Here is an 18,376-nt window from a genome sequence, read left to right as displayed (position 1 = left end):
TTTATAAAGCGCATGTTTGTTGCGCGCGCACAGAGGAATCTTCTTGCCTTTCCATAATGAAAAATGAACAGGAGCACACAGATTATAGGTTTAAATATTCATTCACGTAAAGCTGGTGTTACAGCAGTGAAATGGAGATGCATCCATGTCATCCAAAATCGCGAGGCCTGATGGCTGGTAGAGTTGCCTTCGTAAATCTGTTCTGCAGTGGGATTGGGAAAGTGATGATGAGCGCATGCGCAGGCAACTGTAAAAGACACGGGTGGGGAGAGGCACGCGCTCAGCGCTTTTGCGGTATTAAAAGAGAGTATTTCTAAAGGCGTTGAGATAAGACGTGACTGCGTTTTGACACGGAAATTATGTAAACACATTCCACTGCAGTAGGTTTGTACGTTGAACACTTGGCTATTTATTTCTCACAAACCACGTACGGACACCTGAGTGGGCAAAGATGCCACCTAAATGTTTTAAGGCAACCTGACAAGTTAAGGACTTGAATTTTATGCCAAAAGTCCAATTGTGCTTTCTTCAGCAGTGATTTTGTATGCAAAACGGTCTTAAATGAGAATCTCTACCTTCCAAACTAAAATAACATTATAAAACATTACCATTATCAACATACAGTATTTTTGTAATAGCTCTTTGGTAAATAAGTGGGGAAGTGTTGTGTTTTGTTTATGTTGGAATCTTATACATTTCATTAACTTCCTGGTAGCAAAATTAGGGTTTGATATTTTAGTATGTTGCCTTTTCCAGGTTTGCTGTTTTCTTGTTAACATTTAGCTGAAGAGCCATTAAATAGCCTATTATAGTCTGCATTTTAAAAGCAGATATTTGTCATATTTTAAGGTATTCTTCTCAAATCAGCATCTACCTATATTTATTGAACATAATATGTTTATTTACAACATTGCAATGTTATGAAAGAAATATTAAGTTATTAATGTGTTGTGCGTAATGTATTAGTTGTCTTAGCTGTCACAAAATATACACTTTCTGAGCACTTTATTAGGAACATTATGGAACATCATCGACCACCTGACACGGTCTTCTGCTGTTGTGGCCCATCTGCCTCAATGTTCAACAAGTTGTGCATTCTGAGATGCTATTCTGCTCACTACAATTGTACAGAGTGGTTATCTAAGTTACTGTAGCCTTTCTGTCAGCTCCAACCATTCTGGCCATTCTCCGTTGACCCCTCTCATCAACAAGGCGTTTCCGTCTGCAGAACTGCCGCTCACTGAATGTTTTTTGTTTTTGGCACCGTTCTGAGTAAATTTTAGAGACTGTTATGTGTGAAAATCCCAGGAGATGAGCAGTTACAGAAATACTCAAACCAGCCTGTCTGGCACCAACAATCGTGCCATGCATCACATTTTTCCCCATTCTGATGGTTGATGTGAACACTAACTGAAGCTCCTGACCTGTATCTGCATGATTTTATGCATTGCACTGCTGCAGCATGACTGGCTGATTAGATAATCGCATGAATAAGTAGGTGTACAGGTGTTCCTAATAAAGTGCTAAGTGAGTGTATAGATGACATAAGTGAGTGTATAGATGACATATTTTGTTTTGTATTTTGTCTGAAGCTTTAAGCAAGTTCAAAGATTTTTCTTGTTTTTGTTCTTCAGGTTCTTTACCCATGCTTTTCCTGTGTTACTGGATCCCCTTTATTGTTTAATAATCACTAACATTTGCTTCATTTAGTTTACATAGAGATGGATTGGCACAGTGGCTATCACTGTATTTGTTGACTTATTCTTTATGGGGGGATATTTAAGGGGAAATCGCCTCACCTTAGAATAAGAAACTTCAAACAATCTGACAATTCATGTTTCAATATGGAGAACTACATACAGAGCATCTTAGCAAGAGGTGAGGAACATAAATAAGACAAACGATAGAAAATTTCACCACATAGCATCTGTTGAGAAGATACCAGTCTTCCACAACCAACACACATCATGGGGGATCTTGGCAATAGCACGGTGGAGTTCCAACCTAAAAAGCCGGGAATGGACAGAGGAAGCTATGAGGGGGATTTCGGGGTGTCGTTGGACGAGCTGTGCTCTCTCATGGAGGTCAGAGGAGCTGAGGCACTGCAGAAGATCCAGGAGAGCTACGCAGATACGGAAGGCCTCTGTCACAGACTCAAGACTTCTCCTGCAGATGGTGAGTTGGCATGTTGTCATTTCAGCTACATTACATATACAGTAGGCTATGTTTGGAATAGCACAATACCTTTCTTACTATTTCGGCTGTATGCAGTATGTATACTGTGCACAGTATGTGCATTTTCTGAATGCATAGCACATCTGAATGATTAACTACATTTGCTAAATGAACAGAATGCACATAATACTGTATGCAACAATGGAATGCACATAACCTGAACTTTAATTTCCAGTGTGATTAGTGAACTGGAACTAGAATTTTTTTATTGCAGTGGCTACTCTTGGAAGATGATCCTAATTTGCATTCTGATAATCACATTGATTTGCATCTTGTTCTGACCACTTGCTTTCAGACCAAGTCATGTGGTCTGCCTGCATCACTATTTGGCAGCCACATTGAGATTACTTTAAAATTTATTGTAAAGCTCTCGCTTTTCTTTTAATGCTGCTCTTTGAAATACTCTCTTCTCTTCAGAAACTGTGACAGCGAGACAAAAAGAGAACCTTAGGGCATGGATGGAAAGATGAAAAGGTCAAAGAAAGAACAAGATGCACTGCAAAATTCTTTCAATTCCAGTACTCCGCAGAAATTAGATTGCCTTCCCTCATCATAACATCTAACTTGATTTACTTTTATGCAATGCTGAATTCCGGTCCTCTAATCTGAACGGGCAAGCGTTGTTTCAAGAGTGCTGATATTTAGTATAACATCACTAGGACACTTCACTGTTTGTCACTCTGCTTGTCTGTGTTCACCACATTTGACATTTGGCCATACTGTTTCTAAAATGGAAGTCTTGATATTAACTTCTTGTTTATAGAACTGCTGTATAAAAGCAGTATCACACTCGCAATGTTGCTGTTGTACTAAATATCAGGGCTTCAGTATAACAATGCTCTTGCGATATTGCTTAAGAGTGTAATGTTCCGGGAATAGAAACTGAACTAATGAAATAACCGAGCCAATTGGAATTAGTAGAGGAAATGATTTCTACAAACCACTGGAGTAACTCAATTAGGCATTACAGTGAGGGATGGTTAAGTGAAAGAGAGGCTCTGATGGAAGTTGAAAGGTTGCCAAGGGCAGCAGGTGATGATTGGCAGGGTGAGGATGTAGAGAGCTTGACCGTCTGTCTGGGTCATGCTGCCAAAACTCACACCCCGTGGTGCATCCGAAACACACTGACTTAACCATCTGTGCCCTGTGTTCTCCTGTTCTGTCCTCTCCCCTTCCTTCCTCGCACCCTCAGAGGTCAGGGATTGGCTTCTTTTGCTAACAGAATTGTTTGATGACTAATAAGCAGGCCCAGACAGAAACTGCACACACAGAATCAAAAGCTTCGCAGCTTTCCGCAGAATTGCAACATTTGTCGTTTATGAAAATTCTGCACATTTCCCTTTGCATGTTGGTTTATTACATATTTTGGCTAATTTTATGAAGCTTTCAGCTTCCTATAAGAGTGTAGTACTCTCAGCTCCATTTAACTTATTTTACTGTGTTTAAATGCCTTTCACAGAATTTTCCCTCAAAATCAGTGCAGAAAATTTGAAAAAAGTATGCTAATAAGCATCTGGGATTTCTCAACCTTTTCAATCAAGAAAGACCCATTCATGCATCAAACTAGGAATATTCAGAATGGAATACTAGCTTACTACTGCACAATGTATACTATATACTGCCTACTATTTAAAAAAAAATAGTATGTAAAACAGTAGGCATTATTCCATGATAAACGCTTCAGCTTATATATTACTGTTATAGCATAGATTATGTCACATGACCTCCTTTATGTTTTATGTGCGATGGCGTCTAGTTATAATTTTGGAAATGAAAATGGATATTTTGCATTTTTAATTCGATTTTAATTAAAATGTCTCACTTTTGGCAATCTAATCAAATAATGAGTCAAGAAAGAGATGTTAAAAGTTTCGGCTGTGATACTTCCGGTTTATTCATCACACTGGATACACTGGATATGAAAAGTCAAGTCAAGCGCATTGCAGTGTGGGATACAATATTTAATATAGTTTTCTGTTATACTGCCCATTTTGGCAAATGCACCTTCTAAATATTGCAGAAATAGTAAGAGTAGTATGTAATTATGCTATTCATAGCCCTTGGCCGATATGTACCAGTAGATGTATTTTATGGCTGACTATGCTGCCCTACAAAGCCAAACTGCGGAAACTATACATTTTGTCAAAATTTTAATTTAAATTGGGTCTATTACACTATGATCAGTCCTGACCGACAGAGTGAAACTATTTTATAATCCAAATTTGTCTAGATCAAAACTAGATTTTTTTCAGTTTCATTGTTTGTGCAGTTACTGCATTTTGTCTTTGTAGGGCAGTATGCCTGAAGCTCTCACTGAATTTCCATAAGTGGTATTTGGTCAACAACAATGACTTTGACAACCTTTTGTTAGAGGTCTGCAACCCGACCCGGCCTCTACAAACCGCCTGGTTCAGGTCAGTTTTTCACGTATGACTTTCGAGTTCGGGTTTGTAATTAATGAAAAAAATAAATAGGCCTACCCAACTTGTTTTGCACGCATGCACTAACAGACGCGTGAATGGTCGAGATAGGGGCTCTTCAGGCGAACACGTTTTTTGCTGGAGTCTGCGCTGTTTTTCAACTGTTTTTCTATGTAAACACGTGCTGGACAGATGTCTTTGTCCGCTGCACTGTGCTTCGCTGTTTCTTCAGTGCCTCGCGCAGGACTGCCGCTTTTTTAGACACTAGCTGTGTCCCAAATGAGGCACTCTACACTACGCACTTACAGAATACACTATGCACTCAGCCATGTAGTGTATACATTTTCAGCATGTAGGATCGTCCCAAATGGGACACTTAACATTTTTTTAGTACATGGAAGAATTCGCCGTTTAACAGCTGATTGAAGTAAAATTTCAAATGCACATGATGTGTTGCCACTCAGTTTAACACTTATATCTAAAATAATAAACATATTCACACAGCGTGGGTGATGGTAAAACATTCAACTCACATTTGTTAGGTGCTGTCTTCACTGAAGTTCCGCTATGTACGGCAAGCCACGATTGCTGAGTGTGCATGAAGTGTTCAACATTCCACACTCCGTTTTGATGGTAGAAGAAGTGCATCACCCGGGTACTCGTAAAACACTTCTTTTTGTTGAATTTTCAGTGTAAACATACTACTCTCACTACTTTCACTACAAAATGGTGTAGAATAGTGCAGAAGTCTATGGTTTGGGATGCACCTACTGTTAAAAAGAATTTGTATCTCAAGACACCTGCGTTCTGTATCATTCGTTGCACTTTGTCTAGCTTGTTTTTAGCGCAGGTGTTACAAAGATTCGACATTCTGAAAAAGTTCAGACTGCAAAGAGGACTTCATATGACTGTTACAATGTTACACATTGTTCCAGGTTGTTCTTTACTAAACAAAGTTTGAGCGCTTCATAAACGTTAAGCCCATGTTTTTTTCCCTTCAGATCTAGTGTGCTTCAGATCAGCTGTGCCTTGTTAAAACTGTTTATGTTTACTATTTTTATACTGATGCGAATGTTGTCTACGATGCTGACGTGAAGTACAGCCTATTGCAACAAAACTAGCTTGGAGAAGAAATTTTAAGGCCTGTGCAGACCTCTACCTTTTGTCCCTCCCAAAGGACTGTCGGACAACCCTGCAGACCTGGAGAAACGTCGGCTGGTGTTTGGACAGAACTTCATTCCTCCCAAGAAGCCCAAGACCTTCCTTCAACTCGTGTGGGAGGCTCTACAGGATGTTACTCTCATAATCCTGGAAATAGCAGCCATTATTTCCCTTGGACTGTCCTTTTACCAGCCACCAGGAGGGGACAGTGAAGGTGACTTGGTCTCTGAATTCCATTAAAAATGTATCTTAAAATGTATGTCACACTTTAAAAATATAAATGTCATTGCATTAGATACAAAGGATGATCCCAAGTGGCATCTGCAAACAAATGCTGCTAGACTTTTTTTCAGAACTAACTTCACTTTTCTAAACCATATTTGCAGTTAATGGATTATTCAGGGTTCAATACAAGTTAAGCTCAATCGACAGCATTTGTGGCATAATGTTTACTACCACAAAAGGTTATTTTGACTCACCCCTCCTTTTCATTAAAAACCCCCGAAAATATGGGTTCCAGTGAGGCACTTACAATAGAAGTGAATGGGGCCAATCTGTAAATGTTTCAAAAGTATAGCCACAAGACATAATCAATATGTGTTAACATGATTTTAGTGTGATAAAATTGCTTACTAACCTTTTCTGTGTAAAGTTATAACCAATTTTACAACTTCGTTGCCATGTTGATGTAATGTCAACAAATCCTAAAACCCTAAAATAACTATAACAATGACAATTTAAACAACTTCAGCTCAAGTAATACATGAGTATGAACAGAAGAATTAATGTAAGTGCTTTTATAAAATGATAAGCTTCACATTTCTGCCTTTAAACCATCCAAAAATTGGCCCCATTCCACTTCCATTGTAAGTGTCTCACTGTAACTTCGATTTTTGTTTTTGTTTTTTTTGTAGTAGTAGTAGTCAACATAATGTCACAAATGCTGTCGATTGAGCTTAACTTGTATTAAACCCGGAATATTCCTTTAATGTAACCGACTTGTGTCAAGGGAATTTTTAGTAGATGTATGAAGTCTGTTCCCCTCAAGTTCACACAGGTGTCCCAGCAGAGTAATGATAGGTGTAGTTCATCACATTAACTATGGACATGTTCCAAAAGTTTGACAACCAGAAATATCCAAATATTTTATTTTAATTTTGAACAGTATCTGTTGTTTTATAATTTAAAACCTAACAAACATGTTTTTTGCGAAATGTTATGGTTGGAAAAGTGTGCTTGTGTGTGTGTGTGTTTTTTTTTTTTTTTTTTAATAGATAAATGCCACTTTGTTTGATATTTTGCTATCTAAGGCAATTCATACTCATGAATATATTGCATATGTGTCCAATTGCTTTTTAAGACCGCTGTTCTTCATATTCAGGCGATTATAGAAAATAATTCCACAATACCATGGTATAGGTACCAATATAGTTAATTGGATAGCTAAGAAAAAGAATACAAGGAATGAACAGTGAGATGGATAGATAGATAAAAGAATATAAAGGATCACAAGAGATGTTTAAGTAGATACTCTAACTCAGTGTCCTCCTACACGTTTTACCTCTCTCTCTCTCTCTCTCTCTCTCTCTCTCTCTCTCTCTCTCTCTCTCTCTCTCTCTCTCTCTCTCTCTCTCTCTCTCTCTCTCTCTCTCTCTGCAGCATGTGGTAATGTGAGTACAGGTGCAGAGGACGAGGGAGAGGCGGAGGCGGGCTGGATCGAGGGTGCAGCTATCCTGCTTTCAGTGTTCTGCGTGGTGCTGGTGACAGCATTTAATGACTGGAGTAAAGAAAAGCAGTTTCGTGGCCTGCAGAGCCGTATCGAGCAGGAGCAGCGCTTTGCTGTGGTGCGGAACGGCACAGTTATCCAAATCCCTGTGGCTGAGATGGTGGTGGGAGATGTTGCCCAGGTCAAATATGGTCAGTTGAAAGCATACCTTAAAGCTGAAGTGTGTAATTATTATTTTTCAAAACATAGCTGTTGCTTGACCTTCCCTACTGCCAAACAGAGCAATATTCCCATACAGTGTTCATAATAATTTTTTTTTTTTGCAATTTTGATTGGTGATGTGGTGCAGAAGTTAGACACTTTAGCTTTAAAGGAATATTCTGGGTCCAATACAAGTTAAGCTGAATCGACAGCATTTGTAGCATAATGTTGATTACCACAAAAAAACAAAAAAAAAAGTCATAGTGTGATTGCTTACTAACCTTTTCTGTGTGAAGCTATAGCCAATGTAATGTCAACAGAGCCTAAAACGACTGTAAAAATGATGATTTAAACAACTTTACAGCTCAAATAACAGAAGAATTCCTGTTGGCCCCATTCACTTCCATTGTAAGTGCTTTACTGTAACCTTGATTTTTACTTTGAGGTTGAGTAAAAGGAGGGATGAGTAGAAATTATTTTTTGTGGTAATCAACGTTATGCCACAAATGCTGTCAAATGAGCTTAACTTGTATTGAATTTGGAATATTCCTTTAAATATATAAAACATTTTAAGTTTATTATGGTTATTTATAAAGGTTTCTGAATAAATAAACAAACAAATTAATATATTTATAAATGTTTAGAAATTTGGGTAGTGTAGCATAGTGGTTTAAGATCTATGCCAGTAACCAAAAAGATACTTCTGCCCTGCAAAGGGTAGTCCATGAATCAGAATCATGTCTGAGCAAGACACTTAAATAATTTATACACATGTACGTTATTTAAACACTTATTTACACTTATTAATATATACATATCATTTTATTTTATTTAATTATAGACTATAAACTTTAACTATATAAACTTAAATCTTAATTTATTAGAATTAATAGAGTTTTACTTAATTTAGCTGATTAGAGGATGTAGCACTCAAAGGCTGGCATGATGTAATTGATCTTTTGCCATCACTCTGGGGTTTCCTAGGCGACCTCCTGCCTGCGGATGGTGTTCTCATCCAAGGGAACGACCTGAAGATCGATGAGAGCTCCCTCACCGGAGAGTCTGATCACGTACGCAAATCCGTCGACAAGGATCCCATGCTGCTGTCAGGTAGGGAGTAAAGGTTATATAAGTGAACATATGTGTGCATGTACTTGCGTGGGCTTGTGTGGAGTGGGTTGGCCCTATGTGTGTGTGTTATTAAATATACAGTTTTGAACAATCTGAATCATAAAACAGATTTGAAGTCCACGCTAACTATTGATGCAACCTAGTGGTCAAAGATTTTTTGTTAACTAAAAAGCTGGAGGTTTAAACCTGCAAGGTAAGGTACTGTCCCTTTAACTGAAGATGGCCCCATTTTATGGCAACATCATTTGTGTACTGTAGCTGTATACTGTAACACTAAGTGGCGGGCTGTGCGTTTAAAGTCTAGGCCTTCAGTGTGATTCATGCCATTTTCACAATAAATAAGACACCTTATGCCTTTGGGCATCATACATTATGTCGCAGCTAACTAGTAATATCAATTGACATTTTAAAAACTCGTCCATGCATGAAAGCGAGAACTTGAAACACTTAATGCTCAATCAAGCCTAATTTTAACTGCAGCATGACTGTTTTGTGAAATGAACGTCTCCCGAACAGACATTCAAAAATCAAAATTTTTCATATGAATCTACCAAGGAGGTTTATAATACCTGGAAAAATCTATCTAATAATATTTGCGATTTAAATGTTGCTTGCAGTAAATTTAGTTTCGCCAGGGTACACGGTTATGCTGCGTTCCATTCAAGTTGGATGAGGATATTCCTACTTGATATCTCCGAACATAAATGCATTCCATTCCCCGTTATTCGGAACTGCAAAGCTCCCGTTAGTTTAGCAGGGGTTTGGCTAACATTAGAGATGTCTCTTAGCAGCCCAACTCATAAACAGTGCTGCAGTGCTAGCATTTGTGCTTCAGGTGTACGATTATCAAAAGAGATTATAATGTTTTATACCTGTTTCTGCAGGCGTTTGTTAAACAAGCTTTAATATCATGTAATGTGGAAACTAACTCATTTATCGATATTACTTAAAGTGAATGCTTATCACTTACTTTGTATATCTCCTTGAGTGCTGACATGTTTGTGTGACATTATGCCCCTGCATCTCGGCGAAATCGGAGTTGAGAATATCTGCAGGAGCCTACAAGTTGTAATTCTGACTTTTAATATGCATTCCATTGCACTTTTCCTAGTAGGAATTGTAAAATCCAATTTTCCGAGTTGAATGGAACACAGCACTTCTTTTCAAAACATGATCCGACACTGAATTCTCAAGCAAGCCTAATTTACACTTAGAAAACTCCTGGGGCCTGATGTATAAACGTTGCGTACGCACAAAATTGGCATTGAAATGTGCGTATGCAATTTTCCACGCACATATCAGGATTTATAAAAAATAAACTTGCCATAAATATGTGCGCACCATACGGACAATCTTGACTGTGCGTACGCACTCTTTTACTGGTGTATGTGAACTGACGACTCCAGCTGGACAAATAATGAACTGAACAGATTGATTATAAACTCTGATTTTCATTTAATTCACATTTAGAATAAAAAAGAATGTAGTTAAGCACTTAAAACAGAAGTAATCATTAGCAAGCCAATAGTAGGCTAAATTATTTTTATGTAACTAATTGAAAAGGCATTCAAATATAAGTTGTAAAAGGGAAATATTGGTTTGGGATGCACTATGTTTGGAGAACTTTTCCTTGTCCTTATTGAGAAGGAACATACAGTAACTAAAAATGACAGCAAAGATTTCTTAGTCTGAGATATTTTCTGTTCTATTGCAATCTATTGCTATCACGCACTGAGATAAGTATAGCATTTGAATAAAGATTATCTGTCTGACTGACATGAAATGGCTTGGTAAAATGGGCAGTAGCTATAAGACAGGCACTGCTGGACACATTCAGTAGTCGAATGGTCCATTGGAGAGACATGTCTCATTAGAAACAGTATTGTACAGCTGCAAACAGGTACAGAAATGCACATCAAATGTGCTGCCTGCTCCACTTCATCCCGACCCTCATTGCAATGAAACCCCCATTCTAGTCTAAGAAAAACTTTATGAAAAGTACATTTGCTGTTCAGCTGTTTTTTTAATAAAAAATACCAGTCAAATATAAAATCTTAGTAATCCGATGATATCAGACAATGCTACACAAAGAATTTTAATCATTTTCGTTTTGTTTCCAGTACTAAATATTTAACTTCTCAATACTCTTAAACGATTTAAAAGGTTTTCTGAGAAGCAAAATTGCTTAGGTTAGATTTATGTCTGCAAAGATAAAAACATTTTGCCAAGGGATATTCAAGATATATTCTTTGAAAAGTTCATATCTTAATAAATGTTTCTTCATGGTGCAGCATCTAACCTTTGGGCACATGTGACATTTACAGTCTTATCTCTTATAATGCAGTTTCTCGTACTGTTAAATGAAGTAATCACATGTCTGGATGGTGAAATGCAGATGGTAATTGTATGCAGATTAGGATATGCATAGTAAAAACAGGCGCTGTACCCTCCATATATAGTTATTTTGGGGAGGAGATGGGGTGGGGAATGAATCACGTGCATGTACGCACAATCTTCCGCTAGCTGGGATTTATTAAAGAAGCTACGCAAATTAAAAAAATAAAAATAAAAATTAAGGGATCTACGCGCAGTTTCTGGCAAAATCTGACTTTTGTGCTTACGCACACTTTTAGGAAGAAATCTAAGCAGAGTTTTATACATGAGGCCCCTGATGTTGCTATAACAATGCAAAAAGCACTTACCAATTTACTTGAAGTGAAAATCAGCCCTCTTTTCCTGTTTAATGGATTAAGCAATCACACAGTCATGCAAAACATCTCGTGTTTTTAAATCCATAAGGATCTCTTTCTCAATGGTGATGACAGCCGACTCGTCAGCAAGATCTCACGCTTTTCGCTCTTGAATTGCTACATAACTTAAAGCGTGATTGCGTCACTCAAGGCCAGCTAGAATGCCTCGACTGGGACAAAGATCACACCCACCAAGAACAAATAAATCAATCTGATTGGCTGATGATTCTGACAATCTGACTTTAGTTGCTCATTCATTTGCACTGTTGAGGGATTATGTGGAAATTCTGAAGGCCTGAGGGGGTGGAGCTCAGACTCATGCGCTGCTTTGGCATGGCTTCGGGCGTGCGATTTGTGAAACAGTTGTCACACTTTGCTTGTAAGCATCAAGGAATAAATTCTGACTGGATAATTCGTTTTTCTCTATTTGTTTGAAGATTAATTAAGAGTGTAAAGCGATGTAAAAATACATAGGCAAAAAGGTGATTGAGAATGAAAGGATGAAAACATTTATTTATTTTGCATTTTAGGCCAGCAGAGAAGGCTTTGCTGGCCCTGAGAAATTGCCACTGGTAACACTGTGTCCTAACCAGATGCTAAGCGACAAGATTCCAGCGACAAGCAAATTTTCTATCCACACCAAAATCAAAACTGCTGCATGATGCACAGAAATCATGTAACACAGCCAACCAGAGATATTTGACATTTAACGTATGAGTAGAGTTATGAGTAGCAGGATTTTGGACTACTGAGATTTCACAGTGCACAGAAATAGAAATCAAGTGATTGACAAAATGTAGTGTTGCTTTTCTCTTGGTGCTGTCATGACTGGTTGGGTTAAAAAATGATAATTCATTGTGTTCAGAAATCAATCAGCAATGTCTCTTTTAAGGCTGGCATTGTTTCGATTGGTCTGAATGCATGTGATTTATTGTTTTCTGGGATGGGAACGTCTCAAAGTATTCTGCCAGTACTTTAACACTCACCGTGTGCAGCGCTTGGGCTAAATCTCATTGACTGCTTTATTGAGAGAGTGTCCCTTAGGGCTGCTGAACAGGTTAATCAGATTTCTGCCTCCTCTTTGCTTCCTGGAGAAGCGGTCAGATTTGTGTAAGGCCTAGTTGACCTGCGCTGCCACTTCTGTGTAATGATCACAGCTCTCCAAAACAGCATCTGTTTCTCTGCTTGGCCACACACATATCGTTAACCCACAACCTCAACATAGTCAAGTGTGAATTAAAAATCTATGGAAATATTGCATGCTTTTAGACATGCATGCGTAACATGATTATGATAGTCTTTACATTTTTTTAATTGACATTTAACGGAGAATAATGAATGCTAATTTGTAGCAAAGAAAGAACTTAGAATATCATTATCACTTTATGTTTTAACTCTTTTGAATGCCCAATTTAAAATGTCGGAAATTGTGGCGAATCTCCCATATAAATAAGGTGTTTGCATTAAGATTAGTACTGCAACTTACAACTGTTTTGATAATCCATTGATCTATTGATTATTTCTTCAAATAATTGATTAATTAGATAAAACAATAATGTTCAGCATTTTATTTAAAAAGCATGTTATTCCACATCTTGCCCAGTGTGATGTGCAGATATTTGGAAAACCTCTCCATCCATCTTGTTTTATTGACAAGTTTTGTTTGTCGATATCCATCTTCTACAATTAATTATCAAGGGGTACATATTCTTTCCCCAGTCATTATGGGAGCAGTGCCTCCTCTCGATATATAGATTTGGAAGCTTCTGTTGTGAAGGAGGACATACAGTGATTTGCAGAACAAAGAAGCAATCTGGCTCTGTTTAATTGGATTAGATACCAGTGTTTAAAGGCCAGTGAAAGAGAGACTTCAGTTTTGATCCTTGGTTCAGACCAGCACAGGGGTTACACAACAAACAACCATACACGCTTGTTCATACACTGTATTACATGACCCTATTCGTGAGTGACACAATTGGCTGAGGAGTGATGCAATAACAGTAGGCCTATATACACTCAAGCATTAACCCTAATATACCAAGGTAATTCCTAATAATTCCTACAAATGGAGTAGCTGTGCTACAAAACTGATTTATTTTTCTTTAAGTATGAAGTATTTTATGACACTTTTGAATTTAAAAATAATTTATCAAAATAATGATTTAAGAGAATTAAATTATGTAATTTATTGTTTTTAATTAAACATACTCTGGCTATTCTGCATATGTTGTGATACTGATGGACGTGAATCATGAGCGTAAAACATTAAAACTAGGGATGCACCGATATAAAACATTTTGGGCGATACCGATTTTGACAGAAAAACTGTATGCCGATAACGATACAGACACCAATATTTTGCATCGTATCTTAATTTGTCATCAGATCACTGTTTTACTACATTTACAAGTGGTACAAAAGCTTTTTCACTGTTCTAACAATAAATAAAATCCATTGAACACTGTATCTGTTAAACACATGACAGCCAAATTCTGTGATACCACAGTGAGAGAGCCCTAGTGATACAAGATACAAATGATAAAAAAGATACAAAAAATGACTAAAATGATAACATGATGATTGATATGAAAAAAAACAAAACATATTTTGTACTTCTAAAACATTTTTGCATTTGTTTATGCAGTTTAAAACGCAGCCTTTTAAGGTTTAATAATCGCACAAAGCCATACTGCGATTTCAATCTTAATTCAATCAATCATGCAGGATTAATGATATCATAACAATATCTCAGAAGTCAAAGTCTGCTGGTTTCAAAGCTTTTTGGATGGCTTTTTTTCCACATTAACGTAAAAACATGTTCTTAGGAGTGCCAGCCCTTCTACATATTGTGGCTATTATTATTTCTGGATTGTTTATTTGAATTCACAGAGTCTTTACAAAGTGTGTTACTAATTAATTATAAATAAACCATTGTTTTTTCATATCCGCTTATTGCCGATATGCTGATGATATATATCAGCAGCAGATACATCGGTGTATCCCTAATTAAAACACTGGCAAGTATCATGGTATTACCATGTTTTTTACTGACATGATACCATGGTAATACCATGTTTTTTTACTTGGACCATGGTAATACAATGCAACTTTTTTGAAGTACCTTGACGTAATGTGAAAGTACCATGATATATGAATGTAGTAATCATACAGTGCCATGGTATTACCATCTGATGCCATCGCTGGACCATAGTACTGATACAGTGCTTTTTTGAAAGGGAGATTTTATGATCTTCTCAAATATATTATCTTATTAATCTGTATACTGTATATTTATCTACAAATATACTGATCATAAATTTATCTCATATTAAAACTATTTATACCAATCCGCCATTGCCCTGTGAATATTTGTTCACAGCATTTGGAACTTGTAGTAAATGGTGTTAAGTTTAAGGTTTAAGCCAACCAGCATTTGCAATGCATTATACATTTGTAATGAGACACATTTTTGAGTCAATTCTGATTTTATGTTGACTTGGGGTACATACACACTAAGACATTTTCGTTTGATATCTCAGTTTTCAGTTTCCTAATATCATTTTTTTCTAAAGAATGCGGTAATGGAGAGGTAATGCTAAAAAATGGGGGTAATGTTTTTGAAACGCTTAGTTTTCGGTGGAATATAATGCTGTTCTAATGAGGATGAGATGTGTAAACGTTGCAAAATCAATTCATTTTCAAATGAATATGTATAAGTGTGGACATGGTCTTAATAGGAAGAGCTGCGGACTTTGAGGCATTGTGGAAGGTGAAGAGTAAAAGTAAAACTGTAAAGTTGAAAGTTTTCTGTCTGTCCACTGATTGGCAGGCACTCATGTAATGGAGGGGTCGGGGAAAATGGTGGTGACCGCAGTCGGTGTCAACTCTCAAACTGGAATCATCTTCACCCTCCTGGGGGCCGGAGAGATGGAGGAAGAGAAGAAAGACTGCAAGAAAGGTTGGTGTCTTCCAGTTATTTTAGCACATTATACAAAGGATTGAAAAATTAGCAGGAATGAACATTTAAATTATAAAATGTTTGGGGTCTGAGTGCAATAGTGACTGCCCACTTTTTCAGCAGCCTTTTTTCAGGAAGTGTTTTTCCCATTCATTTTCTCCATGGGAATTTTAAAAAGTCTTTAAAACAAGAGTTCTAAGCCATGAACTAAACCAACCAGCTCATTACAACCTTTGATTTGAAGCACAATTATATGAAACCATATGAAAAAAAAAAAGAGTATACAAAGTAGCATACTTTGCATTATATAGTATACACCACTTAACAACCTCTAAGCTCATGGTTTGTTTATCTTGAAATGTTATCAATGCAAATCACTTTCTCTATGGAGAAAATGAATGGGATATTTACTTGTGGAACCCTGCTGTTGCACTCTTACATTTCGATGTAGTGAAATATTCAGAAATATTGCTCACTCATTTGATTTGATTTGATTTTTTCATTGTTTTTGTTCAACATTTTGATTTTATTTTATGTCTTCGTTTTCACGTACCATCTTCATTCTTGTCCTGTCCTCTGTTTTCCAACAATTCTATTAGAGGTCAATAGTAATTCATCCACGCAGTTGCCCAGTGTTGAAGCCAAAGAACACACCATCAGAAATGGTAGGTGATATTCACAATAGAGAGAAAGCTCATAAACAGACGAATCATGGTTTTAAATCTCCATATCTGTCTAATATTTCCCTCCATGTTTTATGTTTTATTTCTCATATAATTTGTTCATTCATGTCAGCTACATTGATCTCTATAAGCAATAGATGATATTTGATGTCATTGAAAGACTTTATTAACTTTCACAGGTAAACAAGATGGGACTCTGGAGAACAATCAAAATAAAGGTGACTTTCAAGATTAGTGCAATGACTTGATTAGAATTGAGTTATAATTGCAATTTATAAATGATAATAATAAAAAAGCTATAATAATTTATGAAAATGTATTTAGTTTACTTAACTTTTACTTCTATAAAAGATGGGTAGACAGTGAGATGGAATTATTACTGTAACAGAGGCTATGTTCGGAATGGAATACTAGCATACTGCATACAATGCAATATGTACTGCACACAGTTTTTTTAAATGTTGTATGTAAATTAGTATGTAATTATAAGCATTTTAAATGGTAGTATGTTACATTTGTTGACACATGACCTCATTATGCTCCATGTGTCTTACCAGTTATCTCGGAAATAGAAATTATTTTGCATTCCTTCATTTAGTTTCATGTTCAAATGTCTTAATCTTTGATAGTGAAAATTTTGTCTAATGAATCTAAATAATGAGTCATTTAACTAAATTAAATGATGGAAAAAGATATTGAAAATATAGTTGACATTGCATTCCAGTTAATTTTTTGCATTAGAAATGGAAGGTCAAGTCAAGCGCCCTTGCGTAGTAAGCTCTGGTATAGTGCATATTTTGGCACATTTAGTAGGCCATCTGGGTATTCCATGCATACTGCTAAAAGAGTAAGAGTAGTATACTATTCTGAACATTCACAACAATTACCCATACTTCTGCTTGCCTGATCACTTTGTCTCTACGCACCATAGCCAAGAAACAGGATGAGGCTGTTGCCATGGAGATGCAGCCTCTAAAGAGTGCGGAAGGTGGAGAAGTGGAGGAAAAAGAGAAGAAGAAAGCCGGTGTGCCCAAGAAGGAGAAGTCAGTTCTTCAGGGCAAACTCACCAAGCTGGCAGTGCAGATTGGCAAAGCAGGTAGGAAAATCTACAGTTTTCAGGTCTTTTAGGTGAAGGAAGAAAAAGTCCCTTAAACTTACTGTACATCGAAGGAGGGACCTGGGCCCAGTTGCTAGAATCCCCTTAAGTTAAGAACATTCTTAGTTATAATTGTACAGCGAATGTCACAAACAAACAGTTTTCTTAACTAAAGGGGTTTCTTGCAACTGTCTGCTGAGCAATATCTAGGTACCTAGAATATTATATAAACTTGGAATGGGCTCTTTTGACTTGGGCCAGTAAGCAACAGTGAGCAACATTTTAAAGCCCTCTCAGAACATTTAGCAACCACATAAGAATGCCCAGACAACCACCCAGAACAAACCCTAGCATTGTGGTGAGTTTTGTATATTTTGTATGAGTTTTGTGTAAATTGTGTGACAAATTACTTGTTCCTTATTTGTATAGTAAGTCAATTTGGATAAAAGCATCTGCTAAATGGCTAAATGTGACCAAGTAACACATTTTTAGAAAATTTATAATCTATAAATCTATTGCAGTTATTTATTTGATATATATGATTCATAGTTTACAGTTGTTAATTCAGTGTTAATGCGTAAAGTCCTGTTATTATAAACTTATGTGTATAGACTATTTAATCTGTTTTTAATCTGATTGTGTTTTAAATCTGCTGTCCCCAACAGGTCTGGTGATGTCCGCCATCACTGTGATTATACTGATGCTGTACTTTGTGATCGAGACGTTCGTCATTCAAGGGCGGGTGTGGCTGACGGAGTGTACACCTATATATGTACAGTACTTTATGAAGTTCTTCATTATCGGAGTCACAGTTCTGGTGGTAGCTGTGCCAGAGGGTTTGCCACTGGCTGTCACCATATCGCTGGCCTACTCTGTAAAGGTACATCAAAAATAAATCGTTGGTCTTTTCTGTAAAGCTCTTATTAGATGTTACCAATAAAGCACTAGGCTGTCCTATACAGTTGAGTCAGCAATTAATAGCTTGCAAAAGTACGTTAATATTATTCCACTGAAC

The 18,376-nt window shown here is 36.9% G+C and overlaps 1 protein-coding gene across 7 annotated transcripts in view; it reads left to right on the top strand.

Moving 5' to 3' along the window:
- atp2b3a (ATPase plasma membrane Ca2+ transporting 3a) overlaps nucleotides 1-18,376 on the top strand; it is a 40,308-nt gene that overhangs the window by 1,454 nt on the left and 20,478 nt on the right. For 4 of the 7 annotated variants that reach the window (XM_051652926.1, XM_051652924.1, XM_051652930.1 and 1 more), the window contains exons 2-9: nucleotides 1,635-2,175; nucleotides 5,833-6,030; nucleotides 7,476-7,733; nucleotides 8,728-8,853; nucleotides 15,454-15,582; nucleotides 16,445-16,483; nucleotides 17,197-17,361; nucleotides 18,027-18,241. In XM_051652926.1, coding sequence (XP_051508886.1) covers nucleotides 1,968-2,175; nucleotides 5,833-6,030; nucleotides 7,476-7,733; nucleotides 8,728-8,853; nucleotides 15,454-15,582; nucleotides 16,445-16,483; nucleotides 17,197-17,361; nucleotides 18,027-18,241 — 1,338 coding nt within the window. In that variant the 5' untranslated portion in view covers nucleotides 1,635-1,967. Of the gene's footprint in view, nucleotides 1-1,634; nucleotides 2,176-5,832; nucleotides 6,031-7,475; nucleotides 7,734-8,727; nucleotides 8,854-15,453; nucleotides 15,583-16,181; nucleotides 16,248-16,444; nucleotides 16,484-17,196; nucleotides 17,362-18,026; nucleotides 18,242-18,376 lie in introns of all 7 variants that reach the window. The other 3 variants (XM_051652925.1, XM_051652923.1, XM_051652928.1) reach the window with 1 other exon arrangement.

This window comes from Myxocyprinus asiaticus, chromosome 24, assembly GCF_019703515.2.
Source record: "Myxocyprinus asiaticus isolate MX2 ecotype Aquarium Trade chromosome 24, UBuf_Myxa_2, whole genome shotgun sequence".
Classification (NCBI taxonomy): Eukaryota; Metazoa; Chordata; class Actinopteri; order Cypriniformes; family Catostomidae; genus Myxocyprinus; species Myxocyprinus asiaticus.
Note: the sequence above shows the minus strand (reverse complement) of the source record. Positions and strands in the feature narration are given on the sequence as shown.